This window comes from Seriola aureovittata, chromosome 3, assembly GCF_021018895.1.
Source record: "Seriola aureovittata isolate HTS-2021-v1 ecotype China chromosome 3, ASM2101889v1, whole genome shotgun sequence".
In the NCBI taxonomy this organism is placed as follows: domain Eukaryota; kingdom Metazoa; phylum Chordata; class Actinopteri; order Carangiformes; family Carangidae; genus Seriola; species Seriola aureovittata.
In genome coordinates, this window is record NC_079366.1 from 14,265,928 (window position 1) to 14,278,960 (window position 13,033).

Consider the following 13,033-nt stretch of genomic DNA (forward strand, 5'->3'; position numbering starts at 1 on the left):
TGGTGTGTGTGTGTGTGTGTGTGTGTGTGTGTGTGTGTGTGTGTGTGTGTGTGTGTGTGTGTGTGTGTGTGTGTGTGTGTGTGTGTGTGTGTGTGTGTGTGTGTGTGTGTGTTACAAATATGTTAATAACTCAGTATGCCAGGGTGTGTTTGGAATCTGTAGTAATGTAAACATTCAAAATCAGAATTGCAAAACAATTTGGCACTTTGCTCTAACACATAATCTATCTTCCTTTCTCCGTCCTTTTACCCCTCCCTACCTAATACACACACACACACACACACACACACACACACACACACACACACACACACACACACACACACACACACACCCTCCCTTCTATTTCTCCCACAGGCCGATGTGTGTGACGCTGGTGTTCAATACGAAGGGTCAGAGGTATCTGCGGGTGGGGCTGGCTGTACCTCTCTTTGGTACCCTGTCCTGCCTTAGAGCCATGGTGGCAGAGGAGGGCAACATCTCCCCGGACCAGGTACACACACACACACACACACACACACACACACACACACCCGTACACACCGCTTTCCCCCTATAATTTCTTTAGCTGTACAACAAATGACCACTGAAGCCACTGAAACAAACACATACTTATTACATTAATAATGCAAAATGAGAATAAGGGAGGTCTAATAATAGCTGCATTCAGTTTCAGTGTGCCATTTTCACGGCTCTGTTATCCGTGCATGCCGGCTCGCTGGCATTGTACTATAGTGCTGAAACAATGAATCGACTAATCTAAGTTGATCGACAGAAAATTTGATAATTTGATAACTGACATTTATCAATCAAAAAGACCAAACATATCGTAGTTGCAGCTTCTCAAAAGGGATAATTTGCTCCTTTGCTCTATTTGATATCTGTTTTATAATGCAATGTAAAGACGCTTTGGGCTCCTCAAAATTTTGATGGGCATTTAGTAATATTTATGTATTTGTTCATTTAATTTTGACATCATTGTCTAAAAAGTTAATAATAGTCCATTGTCTATTATCCCAGCCAAATTTTGCAGTGAGAACAAATTGAAATTCAGCCTGAATGCCTGCTGTATTCATCCTATTACTGTGGTAAGTACAGTCGATTAAAGTTCAACCAGGAAGTAGCGCTGCAAGAGTAGACGTTTACGACAGACAGTCTGGGTAATCATTATCTTTACATCTACCATGGCTTCACTTGCGATGAGTGGTTTAGATCCTTTGGTTAAATGGTAAACCTCTTTAAAACCTCCATGCTTTCCGCCGTGCGCTCTCATGATTAGTCAGTAACATATTCTCAGGGAAACACCACAATAATGGGCAAAACTGTAACGACACCCAGGTAAAACAGATAATCCAACAGAATTTTCTCCCTGAATTCAAAAACATTTACACCCGAATGTGCTTCCACGGTTAGCTCAAATGTCACCAACAAGAGAAAGGGTAAAGGAAAAGGTTCCAGAGGTGTGTGTGTGTGTGTGTGTGTGTGTGTGTGTGTGTGTGTGTGTGTGTGTGGTGTGTGTGTGTGTGTGTGTGTGTGTGTGTGTGTGTGTGTGTTCATCAGCCTTTCTCCTGTCATACAAAAAGATGATGAATCTAAACCTGGGTCCACAGCAGCAGGAGAGCAAGAGAGCAGCAAAAATCTCAAATGTCCAGTGAAATGAAAAACACCTTATTCATGGAACAGAAAACACAGACACACAAGCAACTGTAGAGAGACAAATGGCTAAAACCAGGATAAAATATTCCAATCTTGTGGGCTGCACTGGTGGGGTGCAATAATGTTCTTCTTGAGAGCATGTGCTGTTAATATTGCTGCATTAAATTTCTTGTTTAATTTCTATTCCTTAGAGGTAGACATCTTTGTCAAACTAATAAGCCATGAATTAGTTATGATTTTTTTTTTTTTAGTGAAGTTACAAAAATTATTTTGGAAATGGAACTAAACACTTCCATTCATTCCTGTCCTAGACAGGTTGCCTGTGGGATTGTTTTGCAAAGTAGCAGAAGATTAGTTTCAATTGTCCCAATTGTTCATTTTAATTCACAGTGGGAAATTTTTAACACTTGATATCAAAACAGGTTGCATCAAACAATTCAAAATTAGCACAAAACAACAACAACAAACAGAAATGTTCACTTCTTTACTTGTGATTTTGACAAAAAGGCAAATTATAGGACGAATTTCTGAGGGAACCCATCAGAAAGTGCTCAAACAAACACACGCAAACACACACAGACACACACACACACACACGCAAACACACACACACACACGCAAACACACACACAAACAGTTCAGAACAGCCAGCCTGTGTGTTGCCTTTTATCTGTATCCATCTCTCCTCTCCTGTCCACTTTCTTTGAAGTATTTGAGTATGATAAAAGTGTGTGTGTGTGTGTGTGTGTGTGTGTGTGTGTGTGTGTGGTGTGTGTGTGTGTGTGTGTGTGTGTGTGTGTGTGTGTGTGTGTGTCTTTAAGAACTAATATTCTATGTATTCGTGTACTGAAACTTGATATTTTTGAATCAAATGGCCTACAAACAGGTCTTTAAATCATCCATTTTTATAAGTTTGTTGTAGGTCAGGGAAACTCATGGTCAGGTCTCTTTCATCAGTGAGAGTTAACAAAAGAAGTATCATTTATTTATTTAGGAAAACACTGTTGCTATGGTTAACAACAGCTTAATAACCTTTGCGCCCAAAGTTGGCATGTTAAAATCAAGACCACGACACCTGGCAGCCAATCATAAATAAGTATATTCTGCGGTCAAAGTCCACACATACAACACAAATAGATAAACAAAAACTCCAAAGTGTGAAAAAATATTGAGCAGTGTGAATTACACGGCTCTCCTCACTTAATACAATTATATGTTTCACTGTCAGGGCTCTGAAGCTGTTGACTTGAACATGAAACTAGGAAATATGCATCTCTGAGAATTAGAGTTGTGAAAAGAAACTTAGCCTCAATATCATTCCCTTTGCAGATGTTTATGTCTTGCATTTTTAAATTGATGTCTTTCAGTTGCCAAGTTCTAGTCTCTGATGCTCTGCTTGTTTGAGAAATTCCTTTTAGGCTTTTGCAAGATGTTTTATATGATTTATTTTAGGGTTTTCTTTGAGCTGATTACAAATGTATCTATTTTTATTTCCTGTCTGAATTTCCCTGCTTACAAAATCATTGTTGGTTTATTTCTGAGTCATATATCTTCATAACAAGTTATCCCAGAGGGTCAGCACTGGCACTCAATGTTTTTTTTTTTTAAATTCAATTTTCAGTTCAACAGATTAGTTATTTTCACCATTTCACCACGTCTGTCACTCTCCCTCTCCAGGTCATCCTATCAGAGTTGTACTCCACGGGTTTCCAGCGCTCCTTCTCAGATGACGACGACCTGACGTCAATTTCTGACAGCGACGTGGTCTACGCCTTCCAGGCTCCTCCCCTCTACAGTCGCGGAGGCTCTGCACCGCACTCAGGTAACCATGGCAACAAGACGTCCACTTAAAAACACTGCCGACACTGACTTCCCACTCCGATTTGACAGTTTTGCTCATTTCCAGTTTTCTCTTTGTCAGTCTTCCTCTGTCCTCTTGACGAGCTTGTGTTCTCACTGATTCACACTCACACCTTTGTTTCCGCTCTCAGCGAGCTCTCATGTTTCATTAACCACAGCGTTTCTCACAGGCAGACATTTTACTTTGGTTAAGAGATTGTCTGCAGCGTGCTTTGTATTCCTCCATTCGGTCTTACTCTTTATGCATGATAGAGCCCAAACAAATGAAATTAAATACCACATCTGAATTTCACCCGGTTCATCACATCATCCGAAATAAGCTGAGCTCGTACAAATAACTAATGCATCTAAAACTCAGAGAAGTCGTCAGCATGTGACAAGTAGCAACCATTTTACTCTTGTATCTGAAGGTAACACCGCAGATCAGTGGTGCAGGTTACTTTTTGTTTGAATGATCTCAGACTCTTGCTCTCCCTTTCTCTCTTATTGTCTCCGTGTGATGGACAGCGACAGTCGAGCTCTGTCTCCTTGCACTCATAAAAAAAGAGAGACAGGTATGAAGTTGAGTCAGCCTTGCATCATCACTGCACTTTAAAAACCTTTTTCGTCCATGCCAGACGCTGCTGAATGCACACGAGAATGAGGGCAAGTGTAATGACACACAAACACTCACACACTTACTGCTTTGTAAAGCAAACTGGCTGAGTGACGTTCTTCAAGAGCTCCTTTGATATACGCACTTCACTCTGTAAAAGTTGTGGCAGTTCAGTATGTAGGCATCATGTTTAAAATAAAAAAATAAAAAACTGACTCTTCCTACATGGCTGATGTCTCATGTCTTAAATCTATAATGTCTAAAAGATGCTGGAGGATAGCTGGAAGTGTAAGATCCAGGATTTTACACCAAATTGCAGGAGTGGCCCTTTAAATGTGTGTCTTGCACTGCCTTCTTCACGCAGCAATGTAATAAATTTCACTTATAGGCCAAATTATGATTTCATGACATGAATTTTATCAGTTGTGCCATTTTAGAAAGGAAAACGTGAAAAATCCAGTTTTAGTTCAAGTAAAAATCTTCCCGTTGCTTCAGCAGATGAGCATATTTTCAAGGACGTCACATACATTTTTTAAGTTTGGACATACATTTTCAACCAAGTTCAATATACTGTTTAAACTTTCAACAGCTTGCAAGATGAAAATCCAATTCAACACATGCCCTTTAGAATCAGACGACCAAAAGAAATAACATTTTTAACATTTTACCTTTTAAAGGCGGCATTATTTCTGTTTTCTGCCTGCTCAGACTGTAAAACAGCAGAATTCTGCACATCACATCTAATGATTTACTGAATTTACGAGGAAATGTATCAGGAAGGTTATGGGTGCTTAGACAACTTGTCGAGGGGTCAATGAGGCGCGGTGGAGCATCACACCCTCGCTGTAGATGGATGGCAGTCAGGCTGTGAAGTTAAACATTGGCAAAAACAGTTTTAACTCTGGCAAAACAACCTTTCTTGATACGCTGTGTGAACGCTCTTTTCACCTGATGCCGTTACTTCCACCACGCTGAGGGGGAAAACGGGGCAGTAGATCTCTTCTTATCGCACCAGCAGCGCTGTCTTATCTCTAACAGGCCTGTCACAAACAAAGACCTATGATCAGAAGGCACACAGCCATTACTTTAACAGATCAGTGTTCATGTCTGATAAGGGCTTAATTGAGTCATATTACCAGAGTCAGAGTGAGGTCATTAATAGTGATCTCTGTGGGTTGCCAGGAAGTTGTGGTTAGCCTTTTTTCACCAACTGTACTGCTTAATGATGCCTTTATGGAGGGGAGAGGAGGGGGCGGGGTGGGGTTGCTACCCCTGAAGAAGAATGGCATCAATAATTCACTTCTGTGCTTAAAGTGCTCATGAAAAGTTAAGAGGCTTCAATTTCTCAACGGGAGGCATTTCTATTGTCACTTCACACAGTGAATACAGTGTCACAGCACCCAGACAGGGGGCAGACACATACAGTATGCTTTCAGTCACACACACTCATTCTAACATAAGCATGTGTGAGCAAACACACACACTCACACACTCACACTTGCATGCACGCACAAACACACACACTCACACTTGCATGCACACACAAACACACACACCCCGCTGTGTAAGTCAAGTAGGTAATGAATCCATTAGAGTTACACTGGAGAGTCTCATAGATACATGGCCCTCAAGGGGAAACCTTGCACAGAACACACACACACACACACACACACACACAGAAATGCGCTTGTAATGAATCACACTTAAGTACTCACTGGCAAATGTGACTCCCATTCTTGCGAGCAGTCTGATGAAAATGATGAATGGTCCTTACCTCGGCAGAATAATTCATAGGATCACTGCAAACCAGATTCCAGGATAACATAACTTCATTCCGTGGGATTTGTGTCATGTTTTATAAAGTGTAGCACGCTAATTTACGCACTCATTACTGCTGAGACTGTACTGTGGCGTTCTAAAGATAAAAGATGATGTATGGTAGTATTTTCTGCATAATTTCTTCTTGATAAAGCGGACAGTGATTTGAAACATTTTAGAAAATTTAACACAATGAAAGCTTTCACATAGGGCATCATTAAATTTTATGGTCTGAAGCAGAGTGGGGAAGTATACGTTTGTTTTATTTTGAGTTTTGTATTTCATATTTCTGTTAAGTCTATTTCTGTTTGTTCAGTTTCCAGTGTGGAAAAGCTTTTTTTTTGTTGTAATTCTGCTGTCGCAGCCGGTTTGACAAGTCGGAGAATAAAACACCACTGTTGTTGGTAGTTTAACAGAACTCCAGCTACCAGTGTTGTCGAGTGAAGTCAAAAAAATGTCTAAACTAAGATGAGCTTTTTTGGTTTAAAGCAGCTGAATTGTCACTATGGTTATTGAGGTTATCTAAGGCCACCGGTTCTCTGGGGTTTAAGGGGCAACTAGCTTTCTCATGCAATGTAGTCACTTCGTTTTAAGTTTAATAAACATAAAGACACTCATTCTCATTTATAAAACATGACCTAAGCACCAGGGTGACTTAGGTCATGTCTTATTTCATATAAAGCGAACATCTTTTCACACAAGGATGTTTTGTGTTTCTCTCCGTTGTGGGGACCAGTCGTTTGATTTTGGTCCTAATCACATTTGTCAGTTGGTGCAAAGGTCTCTTCCTTACACACTACACCACAGCAGCCACAGCACTGTTAGTGTCTATAATGTACTGTAGGTTGTTTTTCAGCTTGTGTGGAAAAAGAAAAGCCTGTTGCTGTGATGGATGGCCGAACAGAACGCCTGTAGGGGCAACAATGTGATGAAAAACACTGACTCACATGACAATTTCCTGAGCTCTGAGTTTGGTGTTTGTTTGGCATAAACTTTCTTTTTTTTTTTTGAGGGGGGGGGTGTGGAGGAAGGATAATTGTGTATGCAGGGCTTTATAATTCTGATGAAATGAAAGCGAATGCCTGTTCTTTCAGAGAGATTAGCTCAGCATGTGGCAAAAAATGATAGTTTTCTGGGTCTGAAAGCAGGCAGCCGTCACATACTGACGTTCTCCCAGGGTTGTGTTTATCTGACTGTAGAGCTACCACAGCATGACAATTTGTAGGTCACTTGAGAGTTGTACAGTGATTTTAAAACAGTTCAGCTGAGTCGCATTGCACGACTCTGCTCGGAAATGCACTTCATGCACTGTCCTCTTCAGAGTGGGTTGTTAGGAGAGGGTGTATGGGCTGAAAATATGCTTCAGCAGCAGGAGGTAACAGGGCGGGATGAAACGGGAATGAGGCAAATTACCACACAGCAGAATCTGGAACTGCAAGTAAAGATGATGGTTTTGCAGTTACATAGGGTTCATCATCACACCTCCTTGCCCGTGTTACCTCCTTTTTTTTCTCCCCCCCTCTTTAATCCTAGAATGATATTTTTGCCACCATCTTACTGCTGCTGAAACATTTGAAACATGTGTTCTCCCTGAGCAAGAGTGCTTTTCAGATTCAGGGGATTGAACTCGCTGTAAGCTCAGGTTCAGAATGACAATAGCTCTAATAGCAAAAAAGAAAAATACAAAAACTATTCATTCATTTCAGTGCCACCACAGTGTTTGCAAAAAGACGCAGCGTCATCATGGAAAAAATGTTTATGGCCTGATTATATTTCATTTTTTATCACTTGTACCTGTAGCAACATCTCCCCACAAATGCGGCGGCCCCCTCGAGTCCCTTTAATGCAGTGGTATTTTCAGTCTGAGTGCCAACTATTGTCAAAAACAAAACATGGCAAGTGTTTGAAACGACACCACTCCTTCCCTAACTTTCGGGCAATTATGTTTTCTGGCAAAAGAAAGAGTATGCATTGAAAAGATTATCTACGGTATGAATGTGTCCAAGAAAAATGGCAGACAGTAGCAGTGTGATACTCATATTTGGCTCTTGGCAGATAAACTGTTCAAATGACCACCACTTGCTCCTGATTCTTGGCCTGTCCTTTTCATTCCTCTCTTTGTCTCCTCCTCCACATGACTTGGCTGCAGGAAAGAAAAGGTAATGAGGATGGTGAGGAGGAGGAGAAGGAGGAGGAGAAAGTAAAGGCTTCCAAAAAAAAAAAAAATCTACCCATCACAGATACAGACTGATATGAATAATAAGTAGTAACCAATTTAATAACATGGCAAAAAGCATAGAGAATGTAAACGTCAAGTAGAATAACCAACAGTTTATTGCATGCAGGGAATTCCTCTGTCGTCACAAACTGCTGTGTATTTTAGTGTGTGGGAGCCGATATTCTCTGACTTTATCAGTAAATGCTCTCGGGGATATTGAGTCAGCGCAGCTCCCAGGTACAATAATGAGGTTTTGCATTTGCAAGAAATGGCAGCAGGAGTTCTCATGATGGAAAACACTGAAAAAAATCAATTAGGTCCAGAGCGCCACATTCATCTCCTATTTCACCCGCAACAATCCAGTCAATTTGCACATAAATAGAGTGGTAAAGCTCCGTAATGCTGCACAAATAAAAAAGACTTCCCGCTGAATAGAAGCAGAGGGAAGCTTAGCGTGCTAACTTTGTGTGATGTTCATTCGACTGCTCTAAAAAGCCAGTCTGGGGACACGTGTCTTACGGGAAATTGTGAGGTCTATTAAGATTTGAGTGGTGGATTGTGGGAGTTGCTTGCACAGAGGGAGCCAGCTGTGAGAGAGAGAGAGAGAGAGAGAGAGAATGTGTGTGTGGTGTTTACACTGTATGTTAGAATAGAGAGGAATCCTCAGGAGACGTGGCAGAAAAGGGGATCTCTCATAGGAGATAAGAGGATGTATTAGGAACTGACTCACACTAACAGGATCTACATTCGCAGATAGATGCAGCAATCAAAGTGCCTCTGTCGTTCCCCTCCCCTTTTTTCTCACTTACACACACTGACCGTATGTGTGGCTCCACACACAATCTCCAGCAGGTTATTTGAGTGTTCAGGTCCTGTCACAGTGAACCACGGAGCTGAGGGTAAGCCACTGTGTCATTTCCATCAACCCGCTGAGGGCTATGCACAGGTGGAGAGTCAGGGATTTCAATGTTACTCTGAGGGGTTTATCTGGGCAGTCACATCCTTCAATCAGACACTCACAGCGGAAGTTTTAAATTCTGTGTGAATGCGCACACATACACACACGCACACTACTCATTTATACGATCAGCATGATAGACACATCACTTCCCACAATCACACAGTCAGTATTTCTCTCTTATAATAAAATAGACTTCACTTGTTATGTTTAGGGCTTAAAGTGTTTTGTATTTTTTCCTTGATGAGATAGCACAGCACAGAGTGGAAAAAAACAGGAAAGAGAAAGGTGGGAGAGGATATGCAACAAAGGTCTTCTGCAGGACTCGAACTAGGAATGTCTCTTTAATTTTCATTGCCAGACGCATAGGGACCTTGTTTATTCTAAAATATAGGGATCACGTGTTCTCTTCCAGCAGAAAACATAACTTTTGGGAGTATGGAGTGTAAAAATCCAGGGTGAAAATTGGTTTAAACTGATTTGCTTTTAAATATTCATGTGAAAATCTGTAAAAACAAGTAATGACCTATAATTATTTAACAGGATGCACTATTTTACGTGCGGCAGCATTGTTATACATATACTGCCGAGTGTGTGCTCATGAACTTGTACAGAAATAGGTTCACGCTGAGTCAAAGACATCACACATGCAAATTAAGCCCTGCAAAGCACATATCCCGTGCAGTTCCATTAAGGCAGTTACCGGCCGCCTAAAGCAAACTCAGCGCAGGAATAGCAAAAATATTCCAGGAACGTTAACAGGGGACCTCTTGCCCCCTCCAGTAGGATTCATCATTTTTAAAATAACCTGAAGAGAATGAAAGCAGAAAGAAATTTGGTGTGTCTACAGTCGGTGCTCTGATCACCACCACTGCCCCTGGAACGTGTTCTCAAGTCATCTGGGAAATAACAGCAGCACTCAGCTCAACTGCCTTATTAAAAACAACACAAATGGTGCATAAATGCCTGCGCGAATGCCAACTTGAAAGCTTCCTCGGCATACAAGCCTGCTCAAACTAAACCTACAGAATAATTCACAACTTAATTATGTTTGGGATGAGTCGGCCAGAGGACACAGGCTGTCTGGAAGTCTCTCCTCCATTATCTATGAATTTATCATCAGGTTCTCATATAAAATCTCACCCTTTGATCATAATTCAGCATGTTTACCATGTTTTGTCTTACTTATTCACAGACATAAGCAGCTAGAATGTGCAGCACTGTGGTATGTATTTTAGCATGGGATGTTGTTGGACCAATATTTGGGACATGATGTAACTAAGTGTAAAATACCATGGGCAGTTTCAGTGATTGCAACTTTGTTACTCTTATGTGTTGTTTTCCATTAATAGGAGAAGGCAGGGGGGGTACCGTGGCTACTGTTGACATGATATTGTGCCTTCTCGCTGTACATCAAAGAGGGATGACAAAAAAAAAGAAAAGTAATAAGAAAGAAGGGAAGAAGGAAGAGGGCAGCATCAGGTGTATTCACTCCCTCCCCCGCTGCCTCCTTAATCTTTCACTTCGCTGTTGGCAGAGAGCTCAGGTGCTTCGCTGTCATCAGGGGCATTTGTGGTTTACTGCCAGGACCTCTGATTCGTCCAGGGCTAAGCCCACAGTCCCCTGGGTATTTTTAGTCAGGTGTGTGGATTGCACTGACAGGGGTCACTCATTTGGTCTCGAACCACTTGGGAGAAGTGTCATTTCTAGTCGGTATGTGCCCAATCTCCTCTGAGTTTTTTTTCTGTGTGTGTGTTTGTGTGTGTTATGCAACACGGCCTATTTTTACACATCAGTAATGAACAAACTGTTTTGGAAAATAAGACATCAATTTTGAAAGACTTTTGCCTCTGTTGCAAAAGCAAAATGTGATTATCTACTTTAAGCTTTTGTGCACGTGTGCGTGCGTGCGTGCGTGTGTGAATGGATGCCTGCAGAGTAATGGAACCATCAGGAGCACAGCTCTAAGTGATGCAGAAACTCATCGTCTGTAGACATTAACAGAGACACTGACGGACTTCATTTTCCAACACATGTCATTTTAAAGATGTTCTTGTTCAATAACACCACTGGTGCCTTACCATCAGTTAGCAGATACTTTCTTCATCACTTCTCACAAGAATAAAGCTGTCATTCAGTGTTGAGTTAAGAGGCCTTTTGTGTGCAAATGTCCCTGAGATTGAAAAGACTCGGTAACTGTGCATGTGTCTGTGCGAAAAAGCCTTCTGCAGTCCCAACTGTGTTTAGATGTAAGAATGTCCTCCCAGGCACAAAATTCTTTCGCTCACCCATCCCACAGATCTGAAACACACTCAAAGAACCTCTGTTGTAGCAATTATTACTCAGATTTTCATTTGCTGGCCACTTCTGTGAAGCAGAGCGCTGAATCATCCCAAACATTCAGATAGTGGAGAGTTGAGGGGGAAAAGAAAGAGAAAAACAGATAGTGGCGATGGGCAATAGAGTAACAAAGGACAGAGAGGAGTATAAGATGATACAGAGAGAAGAAATGGAGGATGGTGAGGAGTGGAGAGGAGAGTCGGTGCCAAAGGTGTAGTGTGGTCTTCAGGGCTGAGCTGGGTAACATCGTCTTACCCACTACCTCCAATCTCAAGAGTGATTTCTGTTTCTTTTCTTGCTTTCTCTCTCCCCACAGCCCCCATTTCTGTCTCTCTATCTCTTTCTCCCTCAGACCCCGTTTACACCTGGTATTAAAATACAATCTGTATCTGAAAAATGCATGTTAACGCAAGGTATATATGCATTGTGTTGAGAATGTGATCAGATCTGCCTGATTTCTTCTGGAGGTGGTCTGGTGTCACATTGTGTTCGGATGTTAGGTAGGTGAGAACGCAGTCTTTGACACCTATACAGCTGATTTGCAGCCACCTCAAATTACTCACACGCAGGTTTTACTCGACTAGAGGACAGACATCCGACCTCAATGAGGAGAACGAGAACACGTTAAAAATGCCAGGCGTAATCGGATCGTTTTATTATCTGGATAACGTGTCTGGATACAGATCGTATGTTCACTTGCAATGCACTTGCACTTAAGCTCCAGTGTTTTCTCCCTCACTATGAATGTCTCTTTTATATTCTTTGCTGAAACTAGGAAGCCCTGTTCTTTCCTTTCGCCCCGACAGAATCCGTCCTCTCGCTCTCACAGTCTCTCCTTTTTCTATCCACTCCGGTATCCACTTTCTCTTTCACTCCTTCCCCTGTCTCTTTCCACCCTGCTAACACCTCCCTCTCCTCTCGTCCGTCTCAGGGAGGGAGGGAAGAGGAGGTGAGAATGAGAGTCTGGCAGGAGGTTTTTCCCGTCACACGTTGGACATGTGGGTGAAATCAAGCTGCTCGCCATGCACGACATATTACTCTCTGATTTTGGAAGTAGTCATTAAAATACTGGTGCTATTCAAGTAGGGCTGTGTTGTTTTAATGTTATTCAGCCGTGTCTCCTAATTTGCTACAGCTAATATGTTTTGAGAGAGATGTAACGCTGCCTAAGGTTTTATTTGTTCATCATCGTTTTTAATTTGTCTTCCCTACAATATGCACCCTTGCAACGAAAGCATAATTTATGTTTTGGTTCTGTTTTGGCACTCGCAGAACTTGACTCAGGGTATAGGGAAAGGTCGTGGTCGTGGTTGAATACAGGACGCAGGATGCAAACCCAGGTCTCTACTATCAAAGTCCTACGTTTTGTACGCCTGCCACTCCCATCACCTCCCTACAACTCCCCTGTGTACATGAACATCACACCTCCTTCACTGAAAAAAAAATATTCCCAGTTCCTCAAAACGTAGCTACTAAAACAATTTCATAGTATATAAAAGTAATTTGAAGGGGTGAGGGTTGTTATTATATGTAGAATTGTATGATAATCATGAACAGAATTATATGTTATCTTGAATTGAAACCCCCA

At 41.6% G+C, this 13,033-nt stretch overlaps 1 protein-coding gene across 1 annotated transcript in view; it reads left to right on the plus strand.

Moving 5' to 3' along the window:
• The window catches only part of usp43a (ubiquitin specific peptidase 43a), a 101,042-nt gene that overhangs the window by 56,647 nt on the left and 31,362 nt on the right, over positions 1 to 13,033 (plus strand). Inside the window, exons 5-6 of the mRNA XM_056371375.1 lie at positions 358 to 493; positions 3,334 to 3,478. Of these exons, the coding sequence (XP_056227350.1) occupies positions 358 to 493; positions 3,334 to 3,478 (281 nt within the window). The remainder of the gene's footprint in view (positions 1 to 357; positions 494 to 3,333; positions 3,479 to 13,033) is intronic.